Here is a 24,817-nt window from a genome sequence, read left to right as displayed (position 1 = left end):
CGGAGTCCAGCAATGATTAGCTCCATCTGTAAAATCGTTCGGACTACTGCTGCCTCAAGCTGGGGAACTCCTTCCTCCAAGAAGCCCTCTGGCCTCCCATCCGGGCTCAGAGCCATGGATATCAGTCCCCAGGAGAAGGTGTCCTCTGTAGAGGCAGCTGAATCCCCACTCTTTATACACATTCCAGCTACATTTTCTGAGCTCTCCTGATGTGTCAAGGGCAGAGACCACCAAGAGAACTATATATAATAGTTTATTTGCCAGATCAACCCTATAGGGTAGCTATGACTATTATACCCATTTTGCAGATGGGAAACAGAGGTTCACAGAGCTCAACAGACCTGCTGACCAACACCACTGATTCTCCAGCCCACGCCCTTCAGGGATCTCGGCCCCAGCCAAGGAGTCCCTAAACTGACAGGGAGTCTGAAGCCTTGCACTAGGCCTGGGTTCCTGGCAACCTCTTAAGCAGGCCCCCCTGCCATCGCGGTTGGGGTCACTCGACTGCATCCTCCACCGTGTGACCCCAAGAGAAGCAGAGCTTTCAGCCCCTCTTTTTGTTATTCTGCATCTCCCTGAGTCACCCATCTTACAATGCCCAAGATACTCCTGGGGGGTTGCTTTTTGCTGTTAAAATTTCCTCAGGTGACTCACAGTCTTTTCTAAAAGCTAGGTGGGCCCCAGCCCACGCATGTCTTTTTTAGCAGCAGGCGCAGCACGCCATCTAGTGGCCATGTGGTGAACCTCCTATTGGCCAACCTGCCGGAGCAGAGCCGGCGTTCTGGGAGGCCCTTAGGTTGTCAGGCGGTCCAGCTGAAGTTCAGAGAAAGGAAGTGACCGGCCTGATGGCACACAGCAAGTTAGTGTTCAGTCTCCAGGACCGTAACCCAGCTCTCAGGCAGAAAATACTTAATTTATCTCATGTAAAACAAGTCTAGAGGCAGATAGTTCAGAGGCACGTAGGAACTCCATGCTGGAACAAAAAGTGTGCATGTGTAGCTTTGATAGATATTACCCAGTTGCCCTCCTCAGAGATTCCACTGTCTTGATTTCTACCATCGGCGTATAAGGTATTTCCCAACAGCCTGGTCAGCATCATATTATCATACTTTGTTTAAAATTTCCCACTCAAATAGGTTCACCTATAAATGGTATGTATTAGACTTTAATTTTTTATTTCTCCTATTATAAGTGAGGTTGAAAATCTTTTCATAGGTCTAAGAGGTACTTCCTTTTCCATGGATTATCTGGAAATTCATTGTCCATTTTCCTTTTGTGTTTCTGGTCTTGTCAGTATTGAATTTTTATTAATATCTTTATTAAGGTACAATTCACATACCATAAAGTCCACCCATATAAAGTGTACAGTTTGGTGGTTTTAGTCTATCCACAAGGTTGTGCAACCATCGCCACAATTTAATTTTAGGACGTTTCATCTCCCCCACAAAAGGAAACCTAGGGCTCATTATTAGTCACTCTTCACCCAACCCCCGTTCCCCCGCCCCCTCCCCAGGTCTAAGCAACCACTAATCTCCTTTCTCCATAGTTTTACCTATTCTGGACATTACTCATAAGTAAACTCATATGCTATGTAGTACTTTGTGGTTGACTCCTTTCATTTAGCGTAATGTTTTCAAGGTTTGTCTGTGGCGTAGCACGCATCAGCACCTCATTCTTTTTCATTGCTGAATGATTGCTATTCCATTGTGTGAGTGTTCCTCATTTTGTTTATCCATTCTTCAGTTGCTGGGCATCTGGGTTGTTCACACTTTTGACTCTCATGAACAATGCTGCTATAAATACTCACGCGTAAGTTTTTGGGTGGACGTGTGTTTTCATTTCTCCTTGGGAGATACCTCAGAGTGGATTGTTTTGTCTTATGGGAACACTATGCTTAACATTTTGAGGAACCGCCTGTTTTCCAAAGCAATGCACCATTTACATTCCCACCAGCAGTGTATGAGGTGGGATTTCTCTGTATCCCCTCCAACATCTGTTATTTTTCCACTGTTTTTATTATAGCTATCTTAGTAGGTGTGAAGTGATACCTCACTGTGGTTTTGATTTGCATTTCTCTAATGGTTAAGCATGGTTGAGTGCCTTTCATGTGCTTATTAGCTAATTGTATACTCTTTTGGAGAAATGTCTAGGATATTGATTTTTGAGACCCGTATATGTCTAGGAAATTAGCCCTTTGTGACATGAATTGTAAATATTTTTCACAGATTGTCATATACCTTTGATTTTATTTATGCTTTTTTCCCCCAGTGCAAGGTTTTGTATCATACTCAGGCCTTCCTCACTCCAGAACTGTGATAATTTTTTAATGACTTTCCATGTTTTCTTCCAGCAATTTTATGGTTTAATTTTTTTCCAGTCAAGTATTTTATCAAATTAGAGTTTATTTTGGTGTAGGCAAAAAGTAAGAATCCAAATCTTTTTTTCCAGATATCTACTCAATGTCCCAATACCACTCAAATAATCCCCACTGATTTAAAATGCTGTTTTTATTTATTAAATTCCTACACACATTTGGGTATGTTTCTGGATTTCTTATTTGTTTCCATTTTCTTATCTATCTATTCATGTATTGGTACCATAAAGATTGCATGTTTAACATTTTTATTATGGAAATTTTCAAACATGCAGAAACTAGAGAAAGCAGTATAAGGAGCCTCCATGGACCCCAAACTCAGTTTAAACAACCATCATCTTTCTGCCATATTTGTCTCCTGTTTGTTTTTTCTTTCTTTCTTTCTTTCTTTCTTTCTTTCTTTCTTTCTTTCTTTCTTTCTTTCTTTCTTTCTTTCTTTCTTTCTTTCTTTCTTCTTTCTTTTTTTTTTTTTCTAGAGATGTAATCTGCTCCAGATGCCATAACAAAATACTATAGACGGGGGAATTTAAGGTACAGGCATTTATTTCTCACAGTTCTAGAGGCTGGGAAGTCCAAGATCAGGGTGCTGGCCAACCTGCTTCCTGGTGGGAACGCTCTTCCTGGCTTACAGACTTCTCACTATGTCCTCACACAGGCTTTCCTTGGTGTGTGTGAGTGCAGAGAGACAGCCCCCCGCTTTCTTTCCTAATTAGGCCACTAATCCTATCAAGAGGGTCCCGCCCTCTAACCTACTATAACCCTAATTACCTCCCAAAGCCTCCATCTTCCAACACCCTAATGTTGGGGATTGGGCTTTCAACAAATGAATTTGGGGGGTGGACATAAACATTCAGGCCAGAGAAACATTTTCAAGTAAGTCGTTTCACATATAATTTCTTCACTCTCCATCAGCTAAGGACTTTTTTTTTTTTTTGATAATCAAGGCACCTCTGTTACAACTGTGTAGACAGAATAATGGCCCCCCTAAAGATGTTCATGTCCTAATTCCCAAAACCTGTGAATATGCTGCCTTACGTGGCAAAAGGGACTTTGCAGAGGTGATTAAATTAAAGCTCTTGAGATGGGAGAGTATCCTGGGTTATCCAGATGGGACCAACATAATCACAGGATTTTGTCTTTATGAGATGGAGACAAGAGGGGCAGATTCAGAGAAGGAGATATAACTATAGAAACAAAGATCAGAGTGACATGGGCCAGGAGCTAAGGAACACAGGTGCCCCTAGAAGGGGGAAAAGGCAAAGAAATGGATCCTCCCTGAGAGCCTCCGGAAGGAACACAGTTCTTGATTTTAGTCCAGTGACTACATTTCAGATTTCTGTCCTCCAGAACAGAAAGATAATAAATCTTGTGTAGTTTTAAACCACTATGTCTGTAGCAATTTGTTACAACAGCAATAGGAACCTAATACACCCCATAAAATGACCATTGACTCATTGTCAAGACCATCCTCAGTTTCTTCTGAATATTTCAAAAATATCTTTTTTCAGTTAGTTTGTTCTGAAGTTGTATTATTTTAAATGTAATTAAGCATTTATAGGGCCAGTCATTTATTTATTACTATCCAATTAAACTAAATTAATAAACACTGAATGCAAATAAATACATACATGAATAGCAACTAAGTTCAATGCATAAGTCACTCACTACTGACCTGGGCGAGCTGCCTCCTTCCTGGGACTGGGCTTCCTAACCTGAAAAGCAAGAGAGTTGGATTAGATTACATGTTCCCTCTGGGGGAATCCATGTCTGGGCTTCATGGGATCTGGGAAAACCGTGAAACTGTGTGCAAAAGAGGGGAAGGTTCTCAACACCGTCTGCCTCAGAATCTCCTACAGATGCCACCCATCCTCAGCCCTAGTCAGAAGGGTGTTAAACACAGGGTTCCCAAGTGTGAGACCCACCTTCAAGGGGGCTGGTGTCAAAGTATAGACTTAATAGAGTCAGACAGGGAAAATACCACGCACTTACGGAACAGCACATTTAAAGAAGGACATTTGCATGAAACACACCGATTCAATGCAGCCACCATCATGGTTCACCCTTTCAAAGTGAAGGCACTGAGCTGGGTGCCAGGCCAGCAGGGCTGCCAGTCTGAGCAAATGAAATACAGGATGCCCAGTGAAATTTAAATTTCTGATAAACAATGAATCACATCTTTTAGTATAAGTGTATCAACAAACAATATTGGGGAAATACTAAAAAGTATGATTCATCATTTGTCTGAAATCAGATTTAACTAGGTGTCCATGCTTTATCTGGATCCTGCTTCCTGAGGACCGAGCCAAAACCCAGCATCCAGGATCCAGGGACCTGCTCCAAGGCTAGTGATCAGCACTTATGGGAGGGGTGTTAGGAGCCAAAGAAGATGTTAAGACAGAAAGGCAAAGAGGGAAGCTTTGACAATGACCTTATGAGGGCCTGAAGCTGGAAAGAGCAGGTGCCGCCTAATCTAATCATCTCTGGTCACCATAGAAACCAACTATCAAGTCAGCTGGAAAGAGCTGGTGAACATTTACCCCCTGTTCACCCGTATAGACCATTCACATTCCCTTCCCTGTTAGATCCCATCAGGCCTGGTTCTGTTGTCTCAGTTTCTCCCCAAGGAGAGAGCTGAGATTTAACACTGCTCTCCTCCTCCCAAACCCCTTCCTCCTCTTTCCAGCCACAGGCTGCCCTGCAACACCCACCCTGTTGGGAGAGATAGGCAACTAGATACTCAGTCCTGTGTGAAAAGAAAACCAGAGCCAGACATCAGTTGCAGTGATAAAAACAGATTCTACTCAGGACTATTCCAAAAGGGGGAAGAGACCTCAGGATAGAACAAGACTCGATTCCAGATACAGCTTGGGCAAGTGGGAATTTATGTAGCTAGCAGCAGGGTCGGTGGGGGAGGTCACTGGATGGAAAATTACTAAGAGAAAACATCAGGGGTGAGGGGGATTCTGGCTAAGCCGACTTAACCGGATTCTTGCTGAAGACAGGCCAGGGTAATCAGACATGCCCTGGGGGTGGTGGAGGATGAGAAACTGAACCAGACAGCCACGATGATGAGATATGGAGGGTCAGAGCATTTGTTCAATTGACTTAGCAGGGTTCTTCATAAAACTAGATTTTCTAAGAAAGTGCACAGATGGGCCTAGGAGAAGGTTCGAGAGCCTGATTAAGGTTTGGTCACCTGCCCACGAGAAGGGCACCTTCTAGCAGGGAGACAGGCTACACAAGATGGAAACAGCCCAAGGACACATAGCAAAAACTTATTCAAATCAAAACACGTCTGTCCACATATCACTATTCTTCCTGGAGTAAAATAACTCTCTTAATCGAAAATGTGATTAAATTGATTGGGAAAGTGTTCAATCTTTCAGACAAGCCACAGGCTGGCAGTAAGCTGTGAATACAAATGCAGGAGCTCGCAGTGATGCATTTGATTTGACTCTGGGAATGAGTGGCTCTTTGGAGGTAGCATGCAAATTTGTTCAAAATGTCCCAGACTTGGGGAGAAAAGGCCCAGAGCCTGGATCATGTGCTTATGCAAATCATGAGAAGTGCCTTTTAATGCACAGCCTAATATCCTTCTCGGAACCTACCTCTCTGTTACACGGGCCCTGACCTCACAGCAGCTGAACTGGCTCTCCCCATGCCTCCCGCTGCACTCCCACATCTGCCCTCCTTCCCTTTGCGCAACAAGCTGAGAAGGTTATTGTTCCCATTCTACAGACAGGAAAGTAGGGCTCTGAGTGATAAAGCAACTGAACCCGGCCCCTCTGCTCTAAGTGGCAGATCCAGCCTCTCTCTCTTCCCTAGTCTGAGACAATTTGCACACATGTCATTCGACTCCTGAAGATTCTACACTCCTAGGGGTACATGAAAAAATTCCTCTCTCTACCCACCACTCCATCCACACATGGGAATTCTGCGGCTCTGGCACCCCTAACGCTAAGTAAATTTCCTCCCTTTGCTGAAAATATGCTACATTTGCTCCCATTCATGTGACTCTGAGTGATCTTTGGGCAAGCTGCAGTCTTTAATCAGAACAATCAAAACTGAGCAGTTAGGTGACAATCACTCCTCTGAAGGCCAAGATCACCATACAAAGAAGGCTGGCCCACCTTTGACTTTGTAAAGGTTCAGAAAGGAAGAGAGGAGGCCCCGGAGCCCCCCAGAATCTCCCTGCCCCACCTTACCTTACCCATGGTCTCCACTGTCCCCAGCCACCAAAGTCCTCACTGGCTTCCCTGGACAGAATCCTCAAGGACACCAGATCTCCTCAGGAATTTAAGAGGGCAGACATCCAGGCCAAGTACAAAATATTAACATTTGTGCTGTTTTGGGGACATGTTATGTAACCCAGGAAATCAGGACTACCAAAATTATGAGACAAATTTGGTTCCAACATATACCCTAAGCTCTATCCTTGAATCTCATCAAATAACAATCTGAAGGATTTTTGCAAAGCCTGCGTGTGAACATTTGTCAACTGAAAAAAAAAAAAACGCACAACCTAAAAGTTGACAGTTATGTTTTATTCAATGATCTTAGAAGTATAGCCGAGGAATCAGCCTCTCAGATAGTTCTGAGGAACTGTTTCTAAGAGGTAAGGAAGGGGCCAGGATATACAGGAGGTTTTGTTGGGGGAAAAAAATGTGGTTCAACATTAAAAGATTACTGCTAAATCACACACACACAAACAAAACAGGCATCTCAAGTTAATGATTTCAGTGCTTTTCTTCATACGGAGAGATGCAAGAGTTGGCTTATTGAAATTATTCCTTCGATATGCATCTTAACTACCTAGGGTCAGTATCCAGTTTTTTTCCATCCTAAATCCCCTCAGGGGGGCAGCTTCAGTGGCTGATGGCTTTAAGGACATCAGCCTTTGTTTACTGAAACAGCAGGTGACGTTCTTTGTCCACTATATCCACCCTGATTCCTCTCTAATTTCTCAGAATTCCTGAGTCTCCTGAGGCCCCATGCCTTGCTGTTAATGGAGGACAGTAATGTCAACCCTGCTTTTCACCTGGAAAGTGCAGTCTAGCCAGGCTGGCAGACACCTGGACCTCCATCATAGGTCACTCCCCAGTGTGAGGGCTGGCTGGCCACCGCTGTGTGTCTACATGGTTGTTTCTGCCCAGAACAACCCCCTTCTCTACCTGGAGCAGTCCTGCTCCTCCTTGAAGCCCCTCCTCATATCTCCCCTGAATTCCAGCACATGGGGTTCCTGTAAGAACTGAGGTCACAGAGATCAAGCATCCTAGCACAGGAGGACACGGACAGAGTGCCTGATCCAGAATGGCTCTGACTGTCACTGTCATGCCCTTGCTCCCACCCTTGTGAGGAACCCACCCGTTTCCCAACTCCTTCTGCCTCTTACACATCCTCACCTGGCTGCGTGGTTACAGGTGAGCTCACTCCTCTCCTCCACAGAATCCCGAACTCCTTGAGGGCAGGGACCTTGTCCTGCTTGTCTTTGGGGTCCCATTCTTGGCTCTGGGCCTGGCACTTAGTGGACTCCATATGTATTTGCTAATAAATCCTTCTGTCTCCTGGGCTCCAGAGACAGCAGTCTGATGAATGGTCAGAACACCGTGATAAATTAAAATTTATTTTATGATGTGGCTTTGGAGACAGACAAAGACTGTGCTGCTAGTGACATCATGTCGGGCTGGTGACACCACTAATCATCAGTAATGTTTATTTCAGGACAGTGCCCTTGGCTTGGACACATGTGGGGAAAATGGTCCAGAGCCCCACTGAGTGTGTCACTGTGCTGTATGAAGTGCCTCCAATAGGGGTGGAGCTATGCAGCTGGTGTGGACCCTGTCGGTCTGTTCCTCAGGACAGAAGCTGTGTTTCATTCATCTCTACAGGCCCCAGTGTCTCAGTCAATATTTTTGCATAACTGAATTAATTCCTTTATAAGAAACTAGTGGTGGTGTTGAGGATAAGAAGCTTGGAAGAAACCTCTTTCTGAGTCTCTCAACTCCCCACTGACTGACAACAACAGGCTACATTGTGAGAAAGTTCCTGGATGGTCTGTGGGTCCCAGACACTCTCCACGCCCACTCATAACTCTGTGCCACGCATTGCCATTCCCCCTCTGGGACAGCCCTTCCTCTGTCTATCCTGTGACCTCCATTTTTGTCCAGAACCCCACTTATACACCTCTATCAAGTCTTCCTGCAATAAAAGGGTCTGGTCCAGTCCCTTGAGAGTGTTTTTGATTCAACACTGGTCATTTTCATAAGGTGAAGGCAGTGTTAGGGCAAGCAGGAGGAGTTGACAGGCAGGCCCCATCCAGCCCTGCACCCCCAGCAACAAGATTGGCCCTAATGGGGAAATGTGCTCACTGTGTCTGAAGCAGGTCCTCCAAGGGCTGGTGCTCCAGCCTGTGGTGACAGGACATGGGGTGCAGACTAGAGACCTAGCGATGAGGACAGAGGACAGCTGAGGGCTGAGAACTAGGAGTAGGATTTTAAAGCCTGAAAGCCTCTGCACACAAACCTGGGTCTTTCTGCTGTGGATGCTTCTCAGCAGCATCAGGGAATCCCAGAAGGAGCGGTGGGGTGAGCTTGGTGGAGGGGCTGAGCAGAAGGCACAGATTTAGGGGAAACTGAAGAATCTGCGTGCAAACCTCTGCTCCATCACTCACTAGTGTGATCATAAGCAAATCACTTGGCTTCTCTCAATTCAGATGTTTTCCTTAGTTATAAAATGGTCTCCCAGGGAGCAGGAACTAGATTCCTACTTTTCTGGAAGATGTGGGCAACACGTGGGTTGGCGTCTCTAGGGACACGTCCCAGGCCTCCCGGGAGTTCCCCCAAGCACCCTGTAGAGAGGAGAGTCCCACGCTGGACGTTTCTAGTTTGTGGTTCGCCTCTGATATTTTTCAGCTCCATCTCTCTAAAGGGTCTACAAAACGCTCTAATATCCACGATGCATTCACATTGCATCGTCCCATCAGCCCTTTTTGCAGATGGGGGGACCTGGTTCCGTGACTTGCCATGGTCACCCTGTGGGGATCAGCGCTCCCTGGCTCCAGGCTTGAACAGCACTGGCACCGCGACTCTTTCGAGCTCAGAAACCTAGGCGCTGCCCCCTCCCTGGGGGCGGAGCGAGCCAGGGCGGGGCGGGTCCTTGTGGTCCACGTGACTCCCGGCCCGGAAGCGCTCGTGCCGGAGACCCCCAGGTGACCAGATCCGGAGCTACCACCACCAGCGAGCGCGGAGGTTGCGGGGGTCCCTCTAGTTTCGCGCCCCCCCGTCGCCGCCATGGCCTGGACCAAGTACCAGCTGTTCCTGGCCGGGCTCATGCTCGTCACCGGCTCCATCAACACGCTCTCGGCAAAGTGAGTCCGGGCCTGGCCGGGAGGGGAGGGGGCCTGGCCGGGATGGGAGGAGGCTCGGCCGGGCCTTCGGCGGCCCGCGGGAGCTCTGGGGAACCCCGCCCACCTTCCGCTCCCTGCCTCTACTCGGCTCTCTTTTCTTGGCTTCACCAGCCAGCCTAGTTTCTCTGATTGGTTCACGCGGTTTATGGACCACCCAAGAGGTGCGAGGCCCCGGAAAATGCGGAACGAGGCCTTGTCCCCCGCTGGAGGATCCAAGCCCCAGCTCTGATTGTGTGTTTGATCCCAACGAGTCATTTCCCGACTCTGCGCCTCGATTTCCTCATCCTTAAACTGGAGGGAGTTCCCTTCCGTGTCCCCTCACAAGCATGCATCAGAAGCCCTGCTCTCCAGGAGCTGTGGACCTGGGAGGGCTACAACAGCTGCCCAGCGGGCCGAGTGACCAGTGAGGGTGGAGGGCTGCAATGACGGAGAAGGAGGTGCCCATGGGCCCCTCTTGGAGGAAGGGTTAGGACTAGGCCTTGAAGCTTCAGTAGGATTTCTACATGTGGTGGGGACATCGAGGCAGGAGAACAGCAAGGCCAGATCAAATTGAATTGTAACTAGCACCAAATGCCCAGCCTGGATTTCATCCTGTTATCAAAGAGAGTCTTTTGAGCCTGGGAGTGACATGTTAAAAGTGATGATGAACCTGGTGGTCAAAGTGGAGAGTAGTTTTGTGCAGGGAAAAGCACTCCAAGGCTGCTGCATAGCAAATGAGGGGAACCAGGAGTTGACAGTGAGCTGGGAAGGGAAGGGGCAGGTGGGAGAGACCAGGTGCAGAATGAAGCCACGAGGCCTGACCCACGGAATCAAATAATCACTCCTGGCCTTCTGCCTGGGAGAACAGAAGTGTCATTAAACCAGACAGGGAGGGTAGGGGGGCAGTTCAGCTCCAATGTAAGAGGGTGAGGTGCTTGTGGGACAGTGAGGACAGTCCTCAGGAGGTTGGGTGCTATGTGAGGCACTGTCTGAACTCAGGGAAGGAGACAGAAGTGACCAAGAGAAGGTCCTCAGGAGGTTGGGACTGCCTCTGACGTGCTTAGAACCTGCCATGGAGGAGACAGATGTGTACATGCGTGACAATCACAATGTCCTCCCTTTTCCACGGGAAGCGGAGCTCTGGGTGGGGCCTTTCTGGTTGGGCTCTGGCCAACTGAGTCTGTGTCTGGTGCTGGGCTCCTGGGCCCTGAGGCTTCCTGAAAGTTGCTCCTTTGGCTGAGCCCTCAGCTGTAAAGGCTCCCATCTCAGTTAGGATCTGAATGCAGCAGAATGAATCACCTGTCCGTCTGTCCCACAAGCCAAGGCCTCAGTCTGGTCCTTATAGGGTGGCAGTGGTCTGCCAGCGCTGCCATCCCCAAAGAGAGCTGAAATTGCCAGTTACTAGTGGGGTGAACTGTGCTGATTCAGCTCCTTCCTTAAAAAGCTCCAAGCGGGTCAGGTAAGAAGCCAGGGGATCCTCAGCCCCAGGAGGCCTTGCCCTTGGAGGCTGCCTGAGAGGCCAGAAAGAGGCTCCCAGGTGGAGACCCCACCTTTGGTCCTGTTCCCTGCCCTGCAGCCTGATGTGGGGCCTCTCAGGAGCCTCCCTACCTGTGATGAGCCCCAGCACTGGAGCCTCAACAGTCTGAGGCCAGACTCTGAAAAGGACGCTCTCAGAGAAAGGATGTGGGCGAGCAGCTGTGTACATCCTGATGGGAATTATTGATTTGCAGTCACTCTGACCTGCAGTTTCTGGCAGGGACAGACAGACAGACAGAAATGTGACCACAGCAAGTGCTAACCAGCTAATGCACAGAGAGCTCCAGGTGCCCAGTCCTGCCCTGGCTGTCTTTCATGAGTTAATTTAATGAATTCTCATAACCACCCTATGAGATAGATGAACGTATCCAGTTGTCCCTGGATGAGGAAACTAAGGTCTGGAAAGATGGACTTGCTTACCCAAGTTCAATTCAGCTACTGAGTGGCAAAGTTTATATTTGAGCCTAAGTAGTCTGGCTCTAGAATCCATGCTCTTAACCTCCAATATGGATGAGGCTGGGGACTTCTGTCGTCATTCTTGGGGGCATTTAGAGTTGTTAGAAACAGAAATCATCGATTCTAATCCCCACAATTTACAGTCAAGGTCCCAAGAAAAGTTTGTGTGTGTGACTCAGCTGGTTGGTGCCCAGACCTAGGTGTCAGCGTTTTAGTCCAGGCCTGTTCTCTTACAGCTGCAGTGCCCCCCATCCCTCTTCTTTGGGGGTTTCCTCCTACATCTCCCCAGACAAGAACAGACAAGCATGTGCCCATGGAAGTTGCAATCCTATAGTGGCATCTCCCCTCCCTGCCATCGGAGCACCTTCCCTCTGGGACGGTGGCAAACACCTGAAGCCCTGTCCCAGCCCAGGAGATCCTGCTATTGCTCAGTTTCCGCCGCTGAAGCCAGAGGTCACTCAGGGTTCAGGTTTAGAGCCTCTAGTAGCCTCTTGCAGTTTCTTGGCCTGTAGTATGAGCATAACGTTTCCCTCCCCTGGTTCTTGGGACGGCTGAAGACAGCAGATGAGGAAGTGGGCGTGAGCATGTGCTGCCCGCTCTGCTGGGACCACAGGTCATCTCTTGCTGCAGGAAGTCACGGTCCACTCAGCAGGGTGGCTGTGCTGCAGGGAGACTGCCTGCCTTGGCTGGGGCCGGGGCTGGGGCTCACCTACCCACAAGAGGGAAAGCCACCAGGCAGGCTGGCCCTTTAGCCCTGTGCCTGGGTCTTGGGCAGAGGGACCCTTCCTGTGGAGCAGCTCCTTTCAGTGGGTGCTTCCTCGTCCCCACCAGGCCTTCTGCTGATGCACCTGATGGAGACCAAACATTTTGCCCTCCTGTGGCGCTGCTTAGCGCTGTCTGCCTGAACCAGGCCCATTTCACAGCCCCCTTCTCCAGAATCCAGCTGGGGGTTCTGCATGGAAAGAGTGAGGGTCAGGTGGCCACTCACTCAGTAAGGCTCAGATCCCATCCCTCCTAAACTTCTGCAGTCTGTGAAGCCCACCCAGCCAGCAAGGAGTCATGGGGGTCTCTTCTCCAACAGTCAGGCCTGCTGGGTCCAGGGACCCTGCCAGGAAGGTGACGAGAGGCCTGGGATCACTGGGCCTCCATTAGGGAAGGACTCTCACTGTGCCTTCTGTGCCAGCTCTAACATTTGCCTTGGCAGCTGCCGCTTCCCCTAGCCTTAGGTTCCATGAGCTGGGATGGGATAGTTGCTTCAAAGGGGTTTAGGCCAGCTGGAGAAAGCCTTAAGTCAGGAAGGCAGTGTAGTAGTGGAAGGAGCTTGAGGCTTAGAAGCTGTGGGATTAGATGAGTCATTGGGCATCTCCAAGCCTCATCTGTAAAATGGGCTGATAATACCTGCCCCACCTTCTTCCTGTACACAGTGTAAGCTCTACTGAGGGTTTCCTAATACTTAGGAGATGAGAGGGCTTGTCATCATTTATCACCACGTGAGCCCAGGCCACTTGCTGTGACATCGAAGCCCCAGGGCACTTCTGAAGATCCCAGGCAGGAGAGAAAAGCTGACGCATTGGGACTGACAGTCTCCGGATGTGAAAGGAAATGGCACAGATTCTGCAGGGAATGGACACACAGCTAATCAGTCCGAGGCAGCTACATCAGCCACTTCCTCAGTCTCTGTCCGCCACCTCGGCCCACACATAGACGCACACAACTCTCAGAATGCTGAGCTTTGAGTTTGGCTGGGCAAGGCCACGTGAGGGTGACTCACACACACACCACACACACACAATACCCCACCCCTACACCCCGCAAGGGGCACCACCCATCACCCTCTGAGGCCTACTGGCCTCCTGCCCTAGAGACCATGGCTTTTCCCAGGATACAATGTCTAGAGAGAGTGGAGGGCCCATCTGCAGGGCTGACCTCCCCACCTCAGCCAGGAGAGTGGGAAGAGCCTGGAATAAGAAGATGATAGGTGTTGAGGAAACTTGAAACTGGAGGTGCAGGCTTCTGGGTATAGGGCTTCCCTGTATCCCTCAAGCCTTCTCTGGCCCCTGGGTTTCTCATCTGTCAAATAAGGAGCTTCCTGAGACCACGGCTGAGTGTGTTCTCCTATTTCAGCACTTTGCGGCTCTGGGGAACCGCAGGGTGGGTCCGAGAGGATGGATGCTCTCCCAGAAGCTTTCAGGCTGGAGCAGAGCTGGGGCCATGCCCACGCAACACACAGGGCGATGGCTCCTGCTCAACAGAGGAGACACGGAGAAAGGGCAGAAACGAACTTTCAGTGACTACCTTCATGTGCCAGGTCTTATATGTCTCATTTATTACTTTTGCCAATTCATCAGTGTTGGCATTATTACCCCATTTTATAGGTGAGAAAACTATAACTATCCAACCTATGAGACTCAAAAGTCTGAGTTTTCTGTGTCTCCTGCTGCCTTTTCTGAAAATAAATCCAAGCAGATGGGTTTGGCCCAGCATCTGCCTATTGTTAACTATATGAGCCTGAACTTGGCTCTCTCCACCCCTCCACCCTGAGGCTGGTTGTGAGGCTTAAACCACACGACCCACATGAAGTGCACAGCACAGGCTTTGTACAAAGTCAATACTCAAGGAGTTGAACATTTGTAAAAAACATGTTAATGAAGCATTTTGCAAAGACACAAGTGCTATCCCACTGGGGTGGGGTAGGGAGGTGGGGGTCATTGCTGTCATCCCCAGATAAACTGGTGCTGGATTTTGGCTCTTGTTCTGTGGTACGTGGGGTCCTTCTGTGATTGCACAGTGAGCCAAAGCCTTTCCCAGGGCAGAATGAGAAGCCTGATTCTATCCCAAAGTGACTGCAAGCCTGAACTCCTCCCTGGCCAGAGGCTGGGCAGGGCAGCCTGTTCTGACACCCAATTCCTGGGGCTGTAAACCTGCCCCAGTCCCTCAGATACAAAAAGATTCCATTTCCCTTGCTGGGAACTTGCCAGCCCCAGCCTGTTCAGGCAGACCCAACCCTTGGAGAAAGCAAAGACAGCCCTGAGGGAGGGGAGGAAGCTCAGCCCTCTAGCCAGCTCCCCTGCCTCCCTAGGGAAGGACAGACCCAGCTGGTCCTACCAGCAGGGGGCGCCTCAGACCAGGTGGGAAATTAGGAGCCATTGCATATGGACTGTAGTACCTGCCTAAAATTTGTCCAGTGGGGTCTGGAGGTCCCAATCACTCAACAGAAAAATGTTTGCACTTCTGTATGATAATGTGCCAGGAGCAGGGGATTGAGAGATGGGGAAGCTGCTGCATGCTGAGCTCACACCCTCTCAAGTGACAATGACTGGAACCAGAAAGTGATACAGATGTGCGTTGTCATGATTGTAAAGTGCGTAGGCAGGGGCCCGGGGGGACCAGGAGGTGGCCCCACTACTAGATCAGGGGTCTTCTTGAGCCAGCCAGTCTGTGCTTTGGCTGTGGCCCCAGGATGACGAAAGGGCTTCCGCACCAGCCCTTGCCCCAAGCTTCTGGTTGACCTTCGTGAACTTGGCAGGACCTGCCTTGTCCCTCCTAGAAGAGCCCTGGGAACTAGCTCTCTGACCTGCCCTCGCTCCAGGGCAGTTATTTCTGTGCCCTTGGTAAAGCTTGACCTCTTCCCTCTTCCTCACTTCTCTCTGTTTTGCTCAATTGTCTCACCCAGACCCTCTCTGAAGGCTCTGTCTGTAAAAGGGAGTCTGGGCCGGAGAGCAGACCAGCCTATGTGAGCCATACCATTGGCATGTGGTCCTCACCCACCTCCCCTGTCCTGTCCTGCCCCGCTAGCCGAGAGCCAGAACTAAGCAGGATGTCCAGCACGAGGGAGGGACATCCGTCTTGCCAGCCTCCATCTGGACCAGATTACCTGCCCTTGGCTGTGGGCCTGGGCCCACCGTAGCACGTCCCGAAGTCAACACCCAGGGAAGTGAAGGGTTAGCAACGACTGAGGCTGCTTACCCAGCAGAGGAGCAGATTTGAAGGTGAAAACCTCTCTAAATATCTGACGGGCTTTCAAATTAAAGACAGATTCGATCCCAGGGACATAACTAAGCCCAGCCAAAATTCGGGGGGTGGGAGCTTGAGTGCAGACGCTGGTCAGTGCAGAAGGGCTGGTGGTAGCTGCCCAGAGCAGGGCCCCAGCGGGGTCCGGGCTCGGCAGGGAAGCATGCCATCGCCAGTCAGGCCCATCTGCCGGGGCGCTGGATGGCAGGCCGCTCCACAAGTGCCGTGTGCTTGCCACCTGCTTCAGAGCCAGTGCTAGAGAAACCCTCCAGATCCTTTGGGTTATGTGAAGGTGACCGGGTGGTCTGTGGCAGGCAGTCATTTCCCAGGGCTTCCATGACCTTGTAGACCAGGGACTTGATGTTTTTGAGCCATCGTTCCCTTTGTAGCCTGGTGAAGCTTAGAGTAGTGTTTTTAAATGTACACATAAAAGACCAAGAATTACAGAAGAAGGCAATTATGTTGAAATAAAGTTATCAAAACTAAAAAAAGGCCAGTTTGTGATATCGGAGTGTGCATGTGTGTGCACGTGCATTTCTTAACCCATGAAATTATAAGCATTGGGTCTAATTACTGTAATTTTGGAGTAGTGATGACTATAAATGATGACTTCACAGTTTCTACAGGGACTCTAATGTGATCATGACAATAGCTGTGATTTCCACATGTGACAAAGTTGCAGGGACCATAGTACTACCTTCATAATTTGAGGAAATGCACAATTTCTGTTGCAGGTTCATGAAATTTCAGCTAAAGTTTCCCAGGCCCCCACATTCTGTCCACAATCTCAGATGAAGGCTCCTTGTCATGGAGACTGGCCCCTTGGAGAGGGAGCCCCGCCCCAGACAGAGTCCCCTGAGTCTGGCCTCTCAGCCTTGCGAGGAGTGAGCTCACCGCAGGCCCCAGGACCAGGTAGGAGGGTTTGACCTCCTCTCTCTCTGCTGCAGGTGGGCAGACAACTTTGTGGCCCCAGGCTGTGGAGGGAGCAAGGAACACAGCTTCCAGCATCCTTTTCTCCAGGTATCTGTCCCTGACTTCCCTACCTCCCAAATCCCAGGCTTATAGGACAGGTGCCCCGTAAGGCCCTGCTATCTCCTGACCTAGGGGTGGAGTGCCTGGGAGCCACTCGCTTCTCTCTCTCCCGTCTCAGAGCAGAGGCCGGGTATGCAGTGCCCTCCGGATGGGAGCAAAGGGCATTGTCCCCTGTAGGAGGCTTGCACAAGTCCTGGTGAGCGGTCACGCCCTGGGCACCGTGAGGCCAACCCTCACCATGGCCAAGTCAGGACACATTTGGAAAAGTCAAGCCCCGTGTAAAACCTGCTCTCCAATTCCAGGGAGCCCAGACCCCCCTGGGACAGGGCAGACACCATAAATGGAAGATGCCTTATTGCTAGCCTGGAAAGTGAGAGACTCAGATTTTAGCTTCCGCTCTGACAACAACTTGATTTGTGACCTAAAATAAATTCTTGAGCCTCTCGGGCCTTGATTTCTCCACTTGGAACTTGAACAGGGATTGGCCCAGATTGGTGGTTTTTCAGACCGGGCTGTCTGCAGCCTGAGGGTCCCATTGAGATGTTTGACACAGCAGTTCTGCCTTTGTCTGTTTTACGTGTTGGGGTTATAGATAAACTCTTGTTTAAAGAAAGGTTGCGTTTTAAAAATTTTGTTCTGGGTGGTCACCCTTCTGGCTCTGAACTCCTATGGTTCTCTCCTTGCAGGCAGTGGGCATGTTCCTGGGGGAGTTCTCCTGCCTGGCTGCCTTCTACCTGCTCCAGTGCAGGCTAGCAGGGACCCCAGACCCCAGCGCCGACCCCCAGCAGCCCTTCAACCCCCTCCTCTTCCTGCCCCCAGCCCTCTGTGACATGACTGGGACCAGCATCATGTATGTGGGTGAGTAGCCAGGCCAGGCTGCGAAGGGCTCAGTGAAGCCTGTGGCCCACGGGGGCTGCTGGGGAAAGAGCCACCCCTACCCCAGAGCATCTTCAGTATCCCTGCCCCTCCCTACTGACCTTTACACACACACACACCCCGATCCAGGATTTATTGAGTACTTACTATGTGCCGGGCACGTCTTCAGCCCTGAGGACACTTCAGGGAATAGACAAGCTTGGCCCTCAGGAGCTAATGTTGCGCGTCTCTCCTCTCCTAGCGCTGAACATGACCAGTGCCTCCAGCTTCCAGATGCTGCGGGGAGCCGTGATCATATTCACTGGCCTCTTTTCAGTGGCCTTCCTGGGACGGAGGCTGGTGCTGAGCCAGTGGCTGGGCATCCTGGTAACCATCGCGGGGCTGGTGGTCGTGGGCCTGGCCGACCTTCTGAGCAAGCACGATGGGCAGCACAAGCTCAGCGAAGTGATCACAGGTGTGGCCGGGGTTGGAGGTCCCACTGGGCTGCCCAGCACAGAGTCACCACCAAACTTTTACAAGCACTGCCGTACACCAAACCCTGGGGGAGGGTGTGGCGGGCACCAGCTGATGCAGACATGCACCTGCTCTCGAGGTGATGGAAAGAGTGTAGGGAGGAGCTGAGAGGGGCAGGCAGCAGGAGGGAGGAGTACATAAGGAGCAGGGAGGTCAGAGGAGGGAGCGGGCTTGTGCTGCAATATACTTTCCAGCACAAACTGCTGGATCTGGGAGAGGACAGGAATACAGAGTGAGTACTTCCCAAGGGCCCACCCCCTGCTACCCGCTGTGTGCTTGTCATCACAGCCATCCCCACCATCCCAGAAAGGCAGCCTTGCAGCCCTTTTTACAGTGAAGTGACCACCCTAGTTGCCCAGAGGCAGGATTAAACCCGAAATGTCCATCTGAAAGCCTGTCACTTTTCAGAAGATCTGCTTACTCCATTGTGCAGCTCTCAGGCTCAGACAGGTCCCCGGACCTTCTGGAACCTCAGCCCTGAGTGGGTGATAATGCCTGCCCTGCTGGCCTGCCCCACCCCCCAGGGGCTGGGAGATCAGGTGCCAGGTTGTCATGACCTAGCCTCATGGACTGTATGGTGCCCTACAGAGTCAGGGGCTTCGGGTGCTATATGTCCCTGTGGGAGCTGTCTCCCTCAGCCCTGGGCCTGCCACCCTGCCTCCCAACCCTGGTGCAGCCCAGGCCTCACCCTGGGCCCCTTCTTTCCCATAGGGGACCTGCTGATCATTATGGCCCAGATCATCGTCTCCATCCAGATGGTGCTAGAGGAGAAGTTCGTCTACAAGCACAACGTGCACCCGCTGCGGGCAGTTGGCACTGAGGGTGTGTGTGAGCACACGGGCCGGCGGGAGGGCACTGGGCCGGGGCTCTCACTGCAGGGTAGCACGTGGGGTGAATGCACAAGTAGGGATGCAGGGCAAGGTGCTGGGGACCTCTGGGTGGGGTGAGCCTCCTGCCCCCCTTCCTTCCTCTCTTCACCATGTATGTGTTGACAAACACTCTGACGCCTGCTGTGCACGCAGCCAGGAGCTAAGGGAGGACAAGGACAATGAAAAATGAGATGCAAGTCCCACTCTAGAGAAATTGACCAGCAAGAAGGACTAGGCAGTGCATTTTAGCTCAGACCATTTTTGCTTAAGTGACACTTCACTTGCCAAGCATATCTGAGTGTCTTGGCACAGTGAGGGTGGCATTTGAGCTGCACAGTTTAATAGGCAACAGTGGGAAGGAGGGAACTCCAGCCAGAGAGAAGACATGGGGAGCTGGACATGGACTTGGAAACCATTGAGGAAAAGATTGGGTGAGATACAGGTTTGATGTTGGGGAAATGACCAGGAATTGAATATGTCCAGGTCATATCGTAGAGAACCTTGAACATCAGACTAGTGGATTTAAACTTTAAATGACAGGTAGGGAAGAACCATCAAAGGTTTTTGAGCAGGGAAGTAAATCAAAATTATGCTTAAAAAAATATGTAACTAGCAGGGTGGATTAGAGCAGTGCTACCAACGTGTGACCAATGGACCAGTCAGGGAGCTGTTTGTGCCTTGCCCACTGTGAATGGAGGGCAGAATGTTAACTAAGTCAGCTGCGTCATTGAGCACACTGATTATTTCCCCTCATTTTTTTTCCCTAGCAAGAGAAAAGAGATTTCTGAATGAAGCAGTACATTGATTTACATTCTGGCCCAACTCCTTGTCACAGACCAGTGGCATTAAATTAGCTACATTTTTCCACTTGGGAGAGCCATGTTGTGGTTGCCACTAGCAATCCTTTTGTAAATGAAAAGAATAGAATTTATAAGTGTCAGAGAGCATTGTAAATCGTAAGGGTAGCTATTTTGTGAAAGTGTATGTACATGTCTGTGCACACGTATACTGGTCATGGATAAAATGTATTTCTTATTTTGGGTCCAGTAAGAAAAATGTGGATGAAGGTGAATTTGGGGCTGCCAGAGCCCAGTCTGTGGGCCATTATGAGTTCCTGATAAGCAAGACGGCTCCAGGATCTGAAAGGAAGGGGCTGGGGGGAGGGCCTCTAGGAAGGGGTGGCCAGCAGATCAGCGGACTTGCTGGGCGGAATGTGCTGGGAGGCTGGGGGCCCAGCAGAGAGCGTGACATGCTTGCTCCCCTCCCGCAGGCCTCTTTGGCTTCGTGATCCTCTCCCTGCTGCTGGTGCCCATGTACTACATCCCTGCCGGCTCCTTCAGCGGAAGCCCTCGCGGGACGCTGGAGGATGCGCTGGACGCCTTCTGCCAGGTGGGCCACCAGCCGCTCATCGCCCTGGCGCTGCTGGGCAACATCAGCAGCATCGCCTTCTTCAACTTTGCGGGCATCAGCGTCACCAAGGAACTGAGTGCCACCACCCGAATGGTGCTGGACAGCCTGCGGACCATTGTCATCTGGGCAGTGAGCCTGGCGCTGGGTTGGGAGGCCTTCCACCCACTGCAGATCCTCGGCTTCCTCATCCTCCTGACCGGCACCGCCCTCTACAATGGGCTGCACCGCCCGCTGCTGACCCGCCTGGGCAGGGGCCGGCCCCCCATGGAGGAGGGCGAGCATGAGAGACTGCTGGGGGGCTCCCGGACTCCCATCAACGATGGCAGCTGAGCCTCCTGTGGGACCTCTGCTGCCCCAGGACACTCCTTGTTCACCCTGAGGCTGAGGCCACGTGGGCTGGTGAACCCCAAGTGCCCTGTCCCCCAGGCCTCGCCCTGCCCCTCCCCAAAGACCCCCGGGGCAGCTGCTGCCACAGAAAACATAACACCCAGCTCCTCCTTTGTCACCACCACCTGCTGAGAAGTGGTACCCAGCCCCGACAGGCCTGAGTGCAGTGACCCACCCCCCACCAGGCTCCCCCAGCCCCTGAGTCCCCTCCTGCAACACTGGAGCTGAAACATGAAGCAGAATCACAGGAACCAACAGCTCGAGGGCCTCCCAAATCATGAGTTGAATGTGGTTCTCCCAAGGAGAGAGGTCAGTGAGCAAATTCAAGCAGAACTAAGCGCTGTATATTCTAAAACTTGTAAGATATTCCCTGACCCTGTCCGGAGGCCTTGCTTTCAGCCATTGCCTTGTTGCAGACTTAGTATGTGTGCTCCCTGGCCCTGTATGAGTCACTCTGTGCCTTGCCGTCCTGCTCTGTAAAGCAGAAGGTGTTGATGGTGTGGCTTCAGTGCCTTCCAGCCCAGCTGGGCCCATTCTGTGGGCCTGTGGTTTTGACCAACCCGAGGAAGAAGTAACAGCCCATTTATTGGAAATGCTCCCCGCCCGCGGTGTTCTCCCCTCACCTGCTTTGGCGAACTTGCTTACACACTCAAGGCCTCCTGACCTGGGGGAGATTACAAGGAAATTCTAGGCAGCCCTGGATAGCTGCTTTTATGAACTCCCCATGTTCCATTTTAAAGATGAGGAAACTGAGGCCCAGAGTTGTAAGTTTGGCAAAAGGGCTCTCCTGCCCTGGGCTCCCGGATCCGGCAGCAGGCTAGGGTGTAGAGCACACCTGGGCCTCAGCCCCACCCCCAGCAACTCGACTCCATGGAGAACCCTCCAGGGTGATGGATTTACCAGGAGGCTACTATTTATAGAGCGATTTCTGGTAGCCAGGTGTTGTATTCAGTGCTTAGCTTGCTTTCTGTGCGTAACAGCCTGCACAGGTGGGTGCAGATGAGGAAACTGTGGCTCAGAGAAGGTTAAGTGACTTCCTTATGGATCCAGTTTCCCACGTGGGGTTTACCCGATTCCAAATCTTTGGGGCGTACTTCCTGGAATCTTTGGGGCGTACTTCCAAAGTACTTTCCCATCTGTGTTTGGAGAAAGAAGCATCATGTGCTGCTGCCCTCCCAGTAAACCCACCCTGAAGCGAGGGGGCTGGCATCAGGGACCCCAGGGAGCTGAGCACCCCTTGTCCCAGTGCTCCTCCGTCTGGCAGTTTCTGGAGCCTCAGACCATTTTCCTGGGCAGCTCAATCATGAAACAAAACACCAGATGCCTTCCTTAAAGGAGATCCTGGGGGAAGGGATCTCTGACAAGCAAAGCCCCAGGGCTGCGGGGTTCCAGCAGGTTCTTACAGTTTTTTGGGATCGGAGGGCCTCCCATCCCGTCAGCTCTGAATCCCAGGGAGCCCTGAGCTCCTGTGGCCACAGAATGTGCCACAGAAAGGGGGAAATGGAGAATGGGGGTGGTGGGGACCAAGCTGCCTTGTCCAGAAAGCTGGAGCCTTACAATGTTGTTTCAGGCTTTATTTTTACAAAGAAAAGGGAAATTGGCAATATGGACATCTTTTTAACAAGAGGGATGGAGCCCAAGGGTTGGGACATTCTTGGAGGTACAGTCTAGAATGCTGGAATGGAAAAGCTTGAATGTCCCAAAGCATAGAAACCACTAAGTTCCCCACGCATTGTTCAGATGAAGAAACTGAAGCCCAGAGAGGAAGATACTTCCAAAGGACACACAGCCAGAGACTGGCAAAGCCAGATGTCCTGGTTCTCAGTCCTTGCCCATCCCATTCTTGCATAGAAGCATAGCCAGGAGCCCTAACCAAGGGTCCAGGACTGCTCTGCGTGGGCTACCCTTGCCTCTATACTCAGGTGTGCAAAAGTCGTAGCCCTCTGAGTGCTGCCAAAGGGACTGTGGATTTTAACATTGAAGGGTTGAGGGTTAATAGTGGGACTTCAGGGGTGAGGGCACAGCATGGCGAGGGGGGACTCACTCAGGCCTGTCACCCACTCGGGCAACTTGCTTTACCTCCTAGAGCTTTGGGTGTTCACATCTCTGAAATGGGAAAGCCTCCATCTCACTGGATGGGTGTGAATATTACCTAAGATACTAAAGGGAAGGTGCCTGTAAACTCCAGTGCACAGTGAAGCGCCATGTAAGGCTGCACTGCCCACCAGGGTGGTCTGTCAAGCGCTGAAGTCCCAGCAGAGCCCTGGGGAGGAGCATGAGTTTTGCTTGGAGGGGAAGAAATGTGTTGTTCAAACATACAATTGTGGAGTAGAGCATAAACCTCACATCGATTATAAGAGAAAATATGATGCCTCGTGAACATTTTATGTTTGACTCTAGGTGCCCTTTCAAACCCTGGAGATGTGGTCACTCTATCCTGCTGTCTGGGCTGCTGTGGAGCGTGAGTTTGAGAGCCTGTGCTGTGTCTTGCTGGTCCCTTGGGGGAGGGATGGGGAGGTTAAGGACCTCCAGTCTCTCGCTGAGTGTAAAGGGTTGTGAGGAATGTCTAGCTGTGGCCTACTGTTCTGAGTGGAGTAAGGGGGGTCTGGACCCCAAATTAGAATTGACTGATAAGAGACTTCTGTTAACATTGGTTCACATACAGTGCAATTCAGACCATCTGCATTGCAGTGAACTGGCCAGTCCCTCCCCCTTCCAGAATGGTCCTGGGGGACCCTGGGGTAGGGGCTTCATCTAGGACTACAGTCCAGGCTTGGAGTAGCCCTCAGGCTCCTCTGCCAGGAAGCTGCCCACAAGAGAGATTTAGGATCCTGCCAGGTGGTTGTGTTGGCCTTCATTCTGTCCAAAGGTCTCTACTAGAACAAGCAAACAGCATTCAAGGAGGTCAGAGTACCCTGAGAGGAGAGGACGGTAGGAGTGGGGCAAACGGCCACGTGGTGTGGGGTAAAGAAGCAGAATCCAGAGTCATCGAGCTGTGTCCTCAGCCCCGCCTCTCCCTCGACTGGGTGACCTTGGACAAGAGAGGTTACTTCTCAAGACCTTGGCTGCCTACTAAGAGAGGTTCTTAGCATTCCTCAGTGTGTTCACTTCCCTGCCATGCTTATGATTTCATTCTTTCCTATTTCCCTTGGTTAAGACCCCTCTGGCCTTCTGTTGACTACATCTTTGGAAAACCCAAGGTCAGCAGGAGGTTCCCTCTGTAGCCATAAAAGTTTATAAACTGCCTTTCTTCATTAACAGCTCTGGTCCAGAAAATTTTTCATAAGGGATTTCTATCCTAGAATTCAGCAAACTTTATTGAGAACTGAACTGCTCCAAGAACTGGCTCCATCAGAGAAAACAGAAGAAGTGAATATGTAAAGGAAGAATTCCAGCTCAGCATGGTGTGCAGTGAGAGGCCTTTGTCTGAGGGGCAGGGCAGGTAGTAGGGAGAGACGGACAAATTGCCCAGAGCTGTCAGCTCTGCTTGAGCCCAGTATTGCAAGGTGAGCAGGAAAGGAATATTCTAGGAGGAAGAAACAGCTTATAAAAAGATGGGCACTAGGCACATGAAAAGATGCTCAACATCATTAAGCATCAGGAAAATGCAAATCAAAACCACAATGAGCTATCATCAGCTCACACCTGTAAGAATGGCTGTTATCAAAAACACAAGAAATAACAGGATACGGAGAAAAGGGAACCCTTGTGCCCTGGTGGGAGTAATTAGTGCAGCCATTAGTGAAAAGGAATCCTTGTGCACTGCTGGTGGTAAATTGTATGGAGGATCCTCGAAAAATTAACAATAGAACTACCATGTGATCCAGCAATTCCATTTCTAGGTATTCAAAGAAAATGAAAACAAGAAAAGGTATAAACACCTTCATATCCACCGCAGCATTATTTACAATAGCCGGGATTTGGAAACAACCTAAGTGTTCATCAATGGATGAATAGATAAAGAAATTG

The 24,817-nt window shown here is 50.6% G+C and overlaps 1 protein-coding gene across 2 annotated transcripts; it reads left to right on the top strand.

Annotated features, from left to right (window-relative positions):
* The first annotated feature begins 9,545 nt into the window (after positions 1-9,545).
* Positions 9,546-23,217, top strand: SLC35F6 (solute carrier family 35 member F6). 2 transcript variants are annotated; one of them, XM_010991214.3, is made up of 6 exons: positions 9,546-9,740; positions 16,709-16,781; positions 17,480-17,651; positions 17,911-18,123; positions 18,894-19,004; positions 20,322-23,217. In XM_010991214.3, exons 1-6 carry the CDS (start codon positions 9,664-9,666, stop codon positions 20,789-20,791), a joined length of 1,116 nt encoding a protein of 371 aa, XP_010989516.2. In that variant the 5' UTR covers positions 9,546-9,663; the 3' UTR covers positions 20,792-23,217. The 2 variants fall into 2 exon arrangements, with proteins under 2 accessions (XP_010989516.2, XP_010989517.2); XM_010991215.3 differs by lacking the exon at positions 16,709-16,781 and adding an exon at positions 16,496-16,673.
* Positions 23,218-24,817: the final 1,600 nt, after the last annotated feature.

Source organism: Camelus dromedarius, chromosome 15 (assembly GCF_036321535.1).
Source record: "Camelus dromedarius isolate mCamDro1 chromosome 15, mCamDro1.pat, whole genome shotgun sequence".
In the NCBI taxonomy this organism is placed as follows: domain Eukaryota; kingdom Metazoa; phylum Chordata; class Mammalia; order Artiodactyla; family Camelidae; genus Camelus; species Camelus dromedarius.
Note: the sequence above shows the minus strand (reverse complement) of the source record. Positions and strands in the feature narration are given on the sequence as shown.

Bases quoted from the DNA above. Each gene is read 5' to 3' on its own strand.
- SLC35F6 (XM_010991214.3), top strand. From the start codon at position 9,664: ATGGCCTGGACCAAGTACCAGCTGTTCCTGGCCGGGCTCATGCTCGTC. The intron at 9,741-16,708 runs GTGAGTCCGGGC...TCTCTGCTGCAG, and splicing joins ATCAACACGCTCTCGGCAAA to GTGGGCAGACAACTTTGTGG. The intron at 18,124-18,893 runs GTGTGGCCGGGG...TCTTTCCCATAG, and splicing joins GCTCAGCGAAGTGATCACAG to GGGACCTGCTGATCATTATG.